Genomic DNA, 13358 nt, shown 5'->3' with positions numbered 1-13358 from the left:
ACCCTTTTTTAGTAAGGGCCTGTTCTTTTCAGCTTATTTTCATTTCATTTCAGTTGACTTTAGTTCAGCTCAACTCCAATAAGTTTAGTTCGGTTCAGCTCCAATAAGTTCAGTTCTGTTCAGTTCTTAATTTCCTTATCTCATAAAATATTCAGTTGAGATCAATTCAGTTCCAATAAGTTTAGTTCATTTCAATTCAGCTCAGTCAATCAGAACAGACCCTAAGTCAAAATTTCAATATCAAATTGTGAGTGTCTTTGTACCACTCAAACAAACAAGGTATTTCCTTTGTTTCAAAATAGATGTATCATTTTGACTGACACATTTGTCAATACTTTTGATTATCAACAAATATAAATTATAATAGAAAGTTGATAGTTGAAAGTTATACATTGAGATAATTCTAACAAATAGTTACGCAACTTTATTTAATATTATGTAATGCACAAATGGAGGTCAAATAATTGTGTGTGAATGGTGTAAAATTCAAAATTGAACATTTATTTTGAAACAGAGGGAGTAAGTCATCTTTAAAAAGTTCACAAGAATACTAACTTTCCATGAACATAATCTTCCCATGGGAATTTTATTCATATGTGAACCAAACAAGTACTTATACAACAACCAAAATTTCTTCTTTGTCACCATTTTTGAAAATAATGACCATTACTTAACCCACCCCTCCATAACCTTTCATCGATACATCAACCCCACTCATTTCTCTACCTGGCTTACTTCCTCTCCTCACTTCATTCAAACCTCCATCTGCTGGCCACCGCCACCGTTACTGGTCCACCACATTTCTTCTCACTCAACAACATTGAAAAAAGTGGGAAAAAAAACACTCCCACACTGGCAGAGTTTATGTTTTGCATCGCCTCCATGGTGGAGGCATCTACAATAGGTGCTTCTTTCATGTAAAAGGTATCCAATGCAAATGTTGCCCTCGTGGTGAAACACAATGCAGACACTAGCATTACGTTGTAAGCTCGAAATGCAAACACTGGTGCCTAGTGAAGGCATCTACGGTTAGAGCCCCTATCACAATGAAAAAATTGCAGCCTAGTGAAGGCATCTACAGTTTGAGCCCCTATCACAAATTCACAATGGCAGTATCTAACATAAACACCTTCACAAAGGAGTAAAGCCAAACAACTGAAAACTCAGTAGTGAAAATGTGCAAACTAATGCAGGTTGAAAAAAAATATAATTGATTATGTATTATGTGATTTTGAATCTTATTGTACATGTTGGAACGAAGGCTATTGACTAAATTTAGTTAAATAAAAGTTGAAATTCATAAAGTATTCATAAGCCTTGTCTTGACTTCTTGTCAAACGTTGGTTATTTCCACACCAGAGTGGAGTTACCAATTGTGGCAAAAGGGAGGGTTCAGTTGAGAGTGAGGGGGTAACAAAGGGTCGCCCAAATGGGGTATATCAGCAATTCGGCATGATCAAATGCATATAATAATCTATACCCTATACCCTATCAAATGCATATAATAGATGAAGCTCAAATCATTCATACAATAATCACGAGCTCAACTCTCGCAAGAAAATAACCCGCAGACAAGGAGCTACAATAAATTCAAAGGCAGAGGGCCACCACACATTCTGAATTAGATTGGAAAAACACACAATAGAAAGAAATGAATTACATTGCAGATTCACCATATATAAGATCATAAAACTCACTACCTCAATAAACTAATCACAATGGTACTCGCATATGGAGCGCAAAGATAGACATAAACTACAAGTAAAGTGGTACAGGTTACATGTGATCTACTCCATCATCCTCAGAGATTCCATCCCCACCATGCCTGCAACAAAATTAGGAATTCAAAAATGAGATCATTTCAAGTATATGGATTATCAATATATTCAATGGTTTTATGGATCAGGAAAGGCAAAAAAGAGAAATGTAAAACTAATACAGCCTATACGGTAATCTAAATACATGGCAATATAAACGTTAAATGTAGTGGGAAATAAACCAAATCCAAAGGTGCATCAGAAGCATTATGCATATTACAACAAATCATAATTTCACAGATTCACTTCAGTCAACTGGTCCTTTATTAAGTTTCCAATGAAAAGTATGTTGATAACAATTATTAGTATACTAACGTATTCAAATCATAAAAGGAACTGATACAGCCACAGAAAACCTCAAGAATCATCACCCCTTTTATGTGTTAATTTGGCTCAAACTGAACGTCACTATACCAAAAATATTACATCCTTTTCTTTTTGTTTTGATTTTTCTTTTTTCTTTTTTATTATTTTTTTTTTATTTTTATTTTTTTGAGAAAGAGTGAACTAGAAGATGAGGGATAAAGTTAGTGGCAAGGCCTGAGGGCTTGTTCACAACAGACGGGCCTATTGACAGCCAGCCGAACTATAGAGAGAAACTAATGGAGGTGATCAGGAAGGAGTGAGGAGAGTGGTGGATTCCATGGGGTGGAGAAGTTATCAAACCTCATGGGCAAGGTGATAAAGCAATAACAATTTCACAGATTAGGGAAATGATTGTGGCCTTGTTGGTGGATGAAGGATAAAGAGTGAGGGTAGGGAAATAAAGGAGATCAGGTAGGAATAATGAGATAACAGATGAACTCAAATCTTAAGTCCGCTTCAGTATCATATTTGGCTTTTATTTTTTGAACTGGAAACTAATAAGGTTACAATCCTAATAATTTGAAATTTATACAGGCACAAGGAGGTCCACATACAGATCAAAGAACAGGGAAAATTTACAACTAACGAAATTCATTATAATGAAAAATGGAATAGGTTTATATTTCTGCAAAAGCCACTAATTTGGACCGATGGCAAGAATACCACTACAGTGTTGCTTTAGGCCATTTTATTTAATTGAATCGATTGGAAAGATTGAATAATTCTATATGCTTGCACTATTAAATGAAGTCTAATTTCAAGGTTGAAAGAAGAGAAAAGTGAGAGAGTAATAGAGCGAGAGTGAATAGAAAAAGGCAGCAGCTGCAACAACCTGGCCATGGTGTTGATTTTGGATGTTTGCATACATATAAAGAGGTGGAAAGGGGCATTAACAGGCAACGGGATACTGCAAAGGATCCTGGGCTGCCTCACTGGCCCTTGCTTGAGTTGCTACACCACCACAACTCACTGTCGTGAAACTGAATAGAGAGAACAGCAAAAGGGGGTTGAGTTCTAAAAGAGAAGAAAGAGATAAGAGGCTTTGACAGATAAGGGAGATAGTTTGTGAGGTCTAAGAGGTTGAAGGTTTGTTATCCTTGAAAGTTAAAACATTTATTATTTTATTAATATATGAGATTTGCTAGGATTTTTTTTTTTTTTTTTCCAATAATGGAGAACTCTTTCTTTCTTTTTTTTTTTCTTTTTTTTTTTTTTTTGGGGGGTTGGGGGGGGGGGGGGGTGATGAATCTACAACAATGCCGAATGGACCCTTACTTTTTTCAGCAGTAGAGAAAAGCACCTTAAAAGTTGCAGATGTGGAATTGGGAAATATGACCCATGACAAGGATACTCCAAGGTGTTCTCTCACTCAATTCAGCTATGTTACTTAAAATTCAAGTACTGTAGGACTGTGAAGCTCGGACTCGGCCAACCACCCCACCGTACCGGTGTCGACGCAACGCGACCCGGGTGCGGACACGGAATCCGGGTCAGACGCTTGGGAGAAAAAGTGGACTCGTCAGTCATAAACCCTAGATCTAAAATAGGTCGGATTCACCAAAACAAGAGTCGAAATCTTAGGGCTTTTGATCGGAAGGGAAAGACGAACAGGCAGCACCAAGAATTTGCCGGTTTTCTTAGCCGGTGACGGGAGGCTGGGTTGTTCTAGTTCTTCGACATTTTCAAGTTGCAATTTCTGTTTTCTTTTTTTTTTTTTTTTAATTGTGGAGGTGGGAGTAGGTGGGGATAATAACGTGTCCTCTAACTCCTCTTTACCAAGTTTACCTTTTCTTTTTTCCCTTTTCTTTTATCTTTATTTTAATTTGAACAATAAATGTACTTTGACTTTTCTTTCTTACTTTGTTTTTTTTCCTGTCGGGTACAGAACTAAATAAAAAATTTAAAATAAAATTAAAAAATCATTGAATAATTAACTATTTTTTTTTTATTATTATAGTATTTTTTTTTTTTTTTGCATTTCCGTGTCCCCGAGTCCAAATCCAAAATTTGGACTCTTTAAAAGCGTGTCCCCGGATCCTTAATTTTAGAATTTTCCGAGTCTGACACTTAGACCCATACCCGAGTCCGACACCCGTACCCGAGTCCGTGCATCCTAGCTGTAGAACATGAATACATGCTCAGGTCTCAGATGACATTAGGAAAATTCACACTTTATTTCCAAAATTGTGTGTCAAGTGTCCATACCTATATTAGATTGCAGAGAAACCAACATGATAACAATGGTACTATAGGTGAAATGAAATGAAGGGCTCAAGTAATATAGCTCTCTAAATTATTTTTTTATTATTTTTTATTATTTTTTTTTTAATAGAGATAGGTTAGCCGTTAGCAGCATGGAGCCATAAATGAATGCTACACATGTATACAACCTATTCTGAACACACATAAAGTAACCTGGTTCATATCTTAATTGCATTAGGGTAGCCAGTGAAGGTGTTACCATGTTAACTGTTTATATTCTAGACTTCGGGAAAAACACACGAAACTTCTCAGACCACTAACTCCAACAATTAAGTAAGCTTAATTATCACAAGGTTATCAGGGTTAGTCTGTGGAGGACTGAAGGTGTTACCATGTTACTCAGCTGTTAATATTCTAGACTTACAACTAAATGATAAAGAAAAAAGAAAACACACAGCTTCTCAAATTCCACTCACTCCAGAAAAAAGATAAGCTCTAGAGGTAAAAAAAAAACATAAAATATACTAGAGAGGAGGGGAGATAGACCTCCATGAAGAAGTTAGATTCCGAGTTTTCCTATCCAATTGTAAGTTTTCCAGGGCAGCTGAAGCACGCATCACATCCTCTGGCAATTCTTCACCATCATATCTCCAGTTGTAATCATCTTTCCTGTAGCTAGATGTAGAAGACCCTGCTCTCCTCTCTGACATGCATTATATATCATCATTTCAGGTAATTCAAACACCAAAACTCTCACAGGATTCCAGAAAAAGGTACAGCTTATTCCTTACCAGATGCCTGAGACCCCGGATGCGATCTGTTATGAGTATGTACATTAATTAGAACTTAAAGAGGTGAAGACCTTCTAAAAAACACGACATGCATCAGTGGGGTTAAGTATAAGTACCTCACTAACGGAGGTAAGCCTCCAGCAACAGGTGATGATGATGGTCTTCGAACGTTGCGTGGCTCAACATTTGACGAAGACTCGTTTTCAGTATTCAATCTCCTTCCACCGCCTCTCACTTGGGCTAAATTCTACACAAGTCAACCAGTAGCATGCAGTTAATATAATAGAGTACTAGCAAGAAAGAAGACCAGACATGATCCTAATATTTGGAAAGCTTAGCAACTATACAATCAATCTACCTATCTATACATAGTAAATTAAAACACAAAGCTTTAGGGACACAAGTTGCCTCCCCTTTTATCTTGTTTTTTCCTTCTATAATTATTCATGCCTCTTTTCCCTAGTCTCCACCCCTCTTCCCCTTCATCTTTCAACAATTAACATTCAGAATTAATCCCTCATTTAATCCTTAAATTCTTTCAATCTAAACTGAATCTCTCATATAATTAAATATCAATTCTCATATATCCACCCCCCCCCCAACTTTTATTCAACCGTTCTACGAATTCAAACTAAACCATTGGATCCAATGATGTACCAATAACTGAAAGAGAAGAAATTAACACAATAGGAATTTTATCATTGATGATTTATAATTAGATGAATCAATGGTACATCCATTGTGCACGTACATCTTAGGGTGTGTTTGGTATCCCTGTCATTCCAGCTTTTGGTTTTTAGATTTTATAAAGTTACACGATATAACTTGTATAATGAATTAAAAATTAGTCAGCCTTCAGATAATCATGTTAATTTTAAAAATTGACAACAAAAAAGTGAAAATTACTTTTTTTATTTTTTTATTTCCATGTTTTTTGTTTTTGTTTTCGAAAAAACTGAAAACTAGAAACCAAAAAACGACAATAAATGAGCCCTTAGTTTTTCTCCTGTTGCATATTCTTAAACCTGTTTTGTGATAACTTTTTTCTAGACAATATTGAGCCCTATGAAGGCTATGATTACATAATCATACATCTTTCCAGATTTTTATCCGTTCTAGGTACATATGTTATGTGCATACCAAACACTGCCACCTCCGATATTTGAAATTTGTAATTCTTAACTATTCCCATATTGTTGTAAATGTACCTCTGTTACCAAGCAACTCTTACTTTCGAAGTCAATACAAAAAGAAGATGAAAAGAGGTACTTAGCAAGATTAGCATGATGTGAGGTTAAGTGGCCAAAAGTTCCAACGATAAGTAATCAACAATCACCCAATAAAATTCATATGTATGACCCTCAACGAATATGCCCTAGTGAAAACCCAGCAAAGTGTGGCAACTCAAGACCCCAATCATTTATTCACTTGGCAGGTACAACTGTGAGACTCAATTATTCAAGACTCAGTATCCAGCTCATGATACACATAAAATGAATGATCTATTAGAATTTATGCGTGATCTATTAGAAGATCATGCGGCTACTCAATGAAACTAGCTCTGCTATGACATTCGATAGACACTCAGCACAGCTAAGCTTTTGTAGAACCTCTCCAGCAACCCCTCCCCCCAAGTATATAAATCCTACCTAATGACATCAGCCCACTTATGACCTTCAACAGAGAAATTCAGCACATATTAAGCATCATAAACCCCGCCTTAAATATGTTCCTTTTCTTTAAATTACCCTCGAAACATAAGTACACAGCCCCTCCAAAGTGAACCCACATAGAATACATACCAATACTTAGCATCAACCACATAAGTACATAACACATATAAGACATGGACAGCAATTAATGAAACTAAGACGAAACAAAAAGGTTAATGGGATACATAGCCTGTATATTTATATCAGCAGTTATAGGCCTTATATCCTACGATCCAAATTATCATTGCTACACATTACAAAAATAATAGGAAACCACATTAATTCCAATATAACTATAAGTATTACCACGAGAATAATTATACTTAATGGTAGAAACTTAGGAAAGAAGTCAAATTTTTGCATAAACTACGACGACACTCCTTTTGAATTTTATAAACAATAAAGTTAAAATGACAATATTGTTAAAAGATGGAAATTCAAAACCATACTGAAAACATTGGCCCACTAGAAATTTAGTTTTCTAAACTAACACAAAGTAAATTCTTTAAGAAAGAGAACCCCATCATTTTTAACATGTTCCAAAGCATGATAGTTTATGTCATTAATCATACCTCAAACTTTAAAAATCCTTCAAGAACATCTAAAAGCACAGGACCACTTTCTCCATTCCTGCTAAGATCATATCCATTTTTGCTGCTAAATTCTTTCAACTCAGCTTTCCAGAAATCTTTCGGCTGCAAAACAAAAACAGCAAAGATACATAAAGAATGAGTATTTTGACCAGAGGTAGTGGTACTATCATCTTTTAATGGATTCTGCAACAAAAATTGGTTCTAGATACCAAGTTACACTCTGGAAGATAAACTTTAAGCGTGTGATTTAGCTGTGCCCAGTCCATGTATTCACATATTAGAGCAGTAAGAAGCCTCCCTGCATTTGACAAAAGGATTAAACTAAAGTTACACACTAAAGAAAGAGTTAGAACTGGAATTTTGAGGTTCTGTATCAAAAACAAATAAGCCACATTCAAATAATACAATTTAACTGCCAGGATCAAAGAACCACATAAAGATATTTTCACACAACCAAGGAAGCCCCCAAGCCCTAATTTCAATTGGGAGATGAGATCTTCTAACCATAGCTTTCTGAATCAAAGACAGGGATGGGGTGACAGCATAGAAGCAGTTCATCAATTCCCTCTGATAATACCTCAATTGTCCATCATGTCAATAATTCCATTAAATCTTATCAAAAGCTACCTTTGAATAAGACATTATTCTAATGTATGTTGCTAGCTGGGGTCATCCCAGTTCGTTTATCATGCCCTTCTGCCTCCTCAAACAAACAACATTCTAATTTCTAAATTTTAACACACCATGAATTATGATTAACAGTTCTAAATCAGCTACACATTAACTGTGATAGCTCACTAAAGTGCAGAAAATAAACAGCAAACCAGTAACTTCTTCTAAAACTAAAAAGTCCATTAAGGGAAAAAATTTAGCAGTATATGAATTAGAAAATGTCAGAAAATAAAATTTTCTGAAGTTAGCAGTATACGAAGTATGAAATAGAAAATGTCGGAAAAATAAAATGTTCTGAAGGAAAAACTTAAAATGGAGAAATAACTGTACTTCCTCCATTCCAAAAAGAATTTCACACTTCCCATTTTGCAGTATCCCAAAAAGAAGGTTACATTTTCCCTTTGCTCTCCGCCCCCAGCAATTTTTTTTTCTCTCTTTTACAACACTTTCTCTTACTTATGTACTGTGTACCCACTAAAATTCAACAGTTAATCTTAATTTCAATTTCAATTTGGGCCTGAAGATCATCGGGAGGGATGAAGTAATTGAGATGTTGTACGGTTGTACCCTTAACACTAACACATATTGCACCAAGAGCCTGCAAGGATATGATAACATCAACAATGCTACTCATAATACTTCATCTAAGCACATGAATCCTTCAGTTCCACAATCCATGAGTTGAGAACAATAGTCTAAATGCTTTCATTTCTGTCCCAAAGAAAGGCATGGAAGATTACATATATTAAAAAATACAATATGGAGTTATTAACAGCACTAAAGCTCTATATGATACCTCATTCTACCCCAACGTCCACATAGTTCCAGGAAAGATGTCAAAGGGTGATCTAAAAAACTAACAACACTCCAGTACTCTTACAGAAGCTCATATTTTCAAAATAACAGAAACATGAGGAAAAAGTTGAGGTAACAAATTTATTCCATTTGTTGAACCCTTTCATATAGTTCAAACAGCAAAATCTTCTAATATAAACCTAGATAAATATATCAATTGACAGCAATTTGACCTGAATCCAATCCACGTCTGACCCAATCCAAAATAAAAAGTCTGACCTGAGTACGAAAAAAGAAAATTCGAGCCTGAATCCGATAAAACTCCTAATCCTAATAGGAGTCGGATAGGACTGCACGGAATTCAACCGAGTCTAACCCACACGTTCTACCATGTTTGATATAAATTAAACCTAGCCTAAAACTTCACTTTTTCCTCCATCACTTTTCTCTAACTCTATTTTCCCTATCTTTCTCTCTCCTCACCAGTCTTCCTCCTATCTGTTCCCCAGCCTCTGCCAAAACTTATTTGGAGTTGTACTGTTGTAGAATTCTGTCAACATTACAGCAACTTCAATTTTGTCTCCTCTTAAATCTCTCACGAACATCTCACTTGTTGTTCAAACATTTATCAATCAATCAGCAGCCTAAAAATTAAAATTTAAATAGGAACAACAATAAACCCATAATCTCTCTCTTTCTCGTTTATTGATTTTGGAATGGTTTTCTCACACTACTGTTTGTATATGTAAATTTGTCATGGTTTGAAGCATGAAGCCTAGAGCAACCAAGGTTTTGATATTGAAGTTCATCTCAAAAACAACGAGCGCATTGTGCCATGGGGCTTTCCTCTCTGGAAACAATATTAAGAATTTTTTTTTTTTTTTTTTAGATATGATTTTTTTACTCTTATAATTGTTCAAGTAACAATTATCATTATTTAACCGTGTAAATGTTGGGGATTAGGAGTATCAATTTCACTGTTTGACTGCTACAAATATTTAGATTAATTATGCTTCTTTAATCCTTTTCATATACTACTAGCTTTTAGGCATTTAAAAGAAATTTGGAATTTCTTATATAATTTCTGAAAAGGGGTAATAGAAAATCAATTTATTAAACCAATTTGGAGTTGGAGTCAAACATGGCCATGTCCGTCAGATTTGGAGTCCAATCAGCGAATCAGGCATATATTCGGAGTCAGACTCAAATTTCAGCTCATTTATTATACAGTTCGGATTTTAGACCTTGCATACTTAGACCTGAGTCCAATTCACTGCCATAGCTAAGAGCAATGGCGTCCACAACATTGGGCACTAATGAACAAGAACTTAAATGCAAGGTCATGTTATACCATCCTGATAAGGAGGATTATCTTAAAGTGGCTCCATGTGAACATTGTACCAGACAGACCACCATGAAAAAAGTGATTCACATCAGCATAATTACATGACTACATAAGAACTACTGCAGTATTTAGTATATCACTCAAACATAGCAAATGCACAAACCAATCAATTGCATTGTTGCCCCTACAATGTATGGTCAATAAATATGTTCTAAATTTTCTAAACAACTCCCTTAATCAATTATAATAAAGTTAGTTTTCCATCAACCTAAAGTTACTCTCGGATGTCTGAGTTACAATTAAGTATAATGTCCTTAGATTCTCCTATGAACACTTTTTTTGAATAAGAAAATTGTTCATTAAACTAGCAGGCAGCTCGCCTGAATGCCGAGCCTTTTCCGCCACCAACTCGACGTCGTCAAATAAAAACTATCCTGAATTTCACTTATCTTATCAAATTTAACTTACTTACCTAGAACTTATATTATTAGAACTTAATAGACCCGGAATAAGTGAAAATAAATTGGAAAAACATAGTCCTCGGCTAATTTGAACTTATTAGTCCTCAACTAGGGTGTGCTCAATTCACATGAATTTATCTAAACTTAACTTATTAGACCTTATCACCCTAATTTTTATGTTATATATTTATATGTACACCTAATTAGCTTATTGAGGGCTTGTTTGGCAGTGTTTTTGGTTTTTAGTTTTCTATTTTTTTGAAAACAAAAAACCAAAAACGGGAAACAAGAAAAACGTGTTTCCACTTTTCTGTTGTCAGTTTTCAAAATTATCATGTTTTTAATAAGTTTGAATAATTTTTGATTCATCATGACATGTATCATATGATTTTGAAAAATAAAAAACCAAAAAACAGGAAACCACAACAATGCCAAACAAGCCCTAAACTTAATTAGCCCAAAAACTTTTTTTTTTTTAGGAGAACAAAGCACACCCTTATATAGTCTTAACTTATTAGCCCTAAACTTTAAAGCCAAAAATTCGTACATTATTTAAACGTATATTAACTTTTTATACTTGAAGTTAAATGTAAATATGGTGAGGAGAACAGGACCTTAACTTACAAGATGATAGAAAAGTGACTTTGTACAACAGTAGGTCAAAGGCAATACCTAAACTCCGAAGAATATTATTCTCCTTAGCCCTTTCAAACACCACCAAACTGAATTTGTAATCAATCTTCATTACTCAGAGGACAAGCCCAAATCTCCTTAAACATTGTAAAAAGACTTTTCAAAAGATTAAGACAATATCATTATTTTTAAAACTTAGTTGTCCATTTCAAAGTATTCAATAAATTAAATAAGCAGCCAATTGGAAAACTACTAAAAAGCCAGAATATTTATTTCTAGAGGTCAGTTGTTCATTTATTTCTAAGTATTCCAAAAATAAAATAAGCAAACACTAATATTGTCTGTTCCACTACATTACTATTGCTTCTTCGTCTACCCGGTCCATCAAATGAGTATCTCTAATGTAAGATCTTATCCACCTATTTTCCTACCAATTTCATGAAACAAAATTATCTACAATAGTACAATCACACCTCAAAACTTGATGATCCAATTCATAATAGTCTCATAAGAAAGTAACTAATGAGACACACTAGTTCCTTAAATAACTAAAGTTGCACTCACCATCACCGCCTCCTCTTCCCACCCCCACACCTCCCAAGAAAAAAAAAAAAAATCCCCAAAAACAGATTGCTTCTTTAGAGTAGAAGTGAAACTTCCGCGACTATTAATCATCTATTACTCTTGTGACCAGCACAAAAGCACAATGGTAGCTCAAAAATTAAAATACCATGACACCAACAAATCAAGCAGGAAACCAAAAAGAGAAATGATAAGGCTAAATAAATAAAACTGTAAAAGTAGGGGGATCATAAGCCACCTGAAGGAGAAGCATGAAGTTGTTTGGCACGATCATTGCAGCTACCCAATAGTGCTGGAGGCAATTCTTCTTCCTTCTCAACAACGCGATCCTCCTCCTCAATTGCTTCAAAAACACTAGCTCTAAGCTCAGCCTAGGGATAACAATAAAACCGATTAGCCACGTATTTACCATGGATGTGCCACACCCAAATTAGCGTACAAATTCAAAACAATAAACAATTGCCAAATCAAACAATAAATAAACCGCAATAAATTAGGAGTAAGTAGTAAAATGCAGATGCTAATTTATACGAGTACATCGGTAGCTGATCAATCAAACTGAGCTACACATTAGCAAACTCTGCTTCAAACAAACAGAAATGTTACGTTGTTACCCAAATTCAACATCCCATCAAAAATTTTCAATTTAGCTACAACCTAAAACATTTAGGCCATAACCCAAATCAAAATTCCCAAAACAGAATAGAAAAAAGCCCTAATTTCAAAATAAACAGTATCAATACATGGATAATGAAATCAATTCGATTCTACAAAATTCACAAACCCTAAAATGCGAAATTCATAATTGGAATTGCAAAATCGCAACAAAACTCGCAGTTCATAACTACATTTGAATGTTAAAGCAAACAGAAACTACAAGAACAAATTAAAAAGGGGAAGTGAAGAGATAAAATTGAAGAAAAATTACTCGGATCTTAGCGAGAACCCCTTTCTTCTCAAGAGTACGGGTGACAAGGGTTTTAAGGTCCATCATTTCTCTGGTGTAATCATCCATTTTTGAGTGATTGAAGGTTTCGTCGTCGTCTAGTTTCTCCTCTCAAACCAGGTCTTGGAACTCTGGATTTGCTTTGCTTCCGAAAGTGAGAGAAGAAAGGGAAGGTGGGACAAATCCTTGTTGGAAAATACTTCAATATTTCCAATTCAAATTACCAATTTATGTTCTTTTGTACCAAGTATTTTCAATTTAACTTACTTTTAATATTAGGAAAATTTGTCAAAATAAGTCAACCTTTAGTCGATTTTCTCAATATAAGTAAAGCTTTCAATTAACTCAAAATAAGTCGACCTTTGCTACCCCTTTACTTTAAATGGGTTTTTTTACCGACGACCTGCTAGAGAAATATTAGAGCATAACCAGGTTGTAGGAAT

The 13358-nt window shown here is 34.8% G+C and overlaps 1 protein-coding gene across 1 annotated transcript; it reads right to left on the bottom strand.

Annotated features, from left to right (window-relative positions):
* Positions 1-1481: 1481 nt before the first annotated feature.
* Positions 1482-13113, bottom strand: LOC145591573 (protein TONNEAU 1b-like). The gene is made up of 8 exons (XM_081648073.1): positions 12898-13113; positions 12208-12340; positions 7691-7779; positions 7461-7583; positions 5293-5423; positions 5177-5202; positions 4932-5088; positions 1482-1825 (listed from the first exon to the last, which is right to left on the bottom strand). Exons 1-8 carry the CDS (start codon positions 12982-12984, stop codon positions 1777-1779), a joined length of 795 nt encoding a protein of 264 aa, XP_081504199.1. The 5' UTR covers positions 12985-13113; the 3' UTR covers positions 1482-1776.
* Positions 13114-13358: the final 245 nt, after the last annotated feature.

Source organism: Chenopodium album, chromosome 18 (genome assembly GCF_948465745.1).
Source record: "Chenopodium album chromosome 18, dcCheAlbu1.1, whole genome shotgun sequence".
NCBI classification, from domain to species: Eukaryota; Viridiplantae; Streptophyta; class Magnoliopsida; order Caryophyllales; family Amaranthaceae; genus Chenopodium; species Chenopodium album.
Note: the sequence above shows the minus strand (reverse complement) of the source record. Positions and strands in the feature narration are given on the sequence as shown.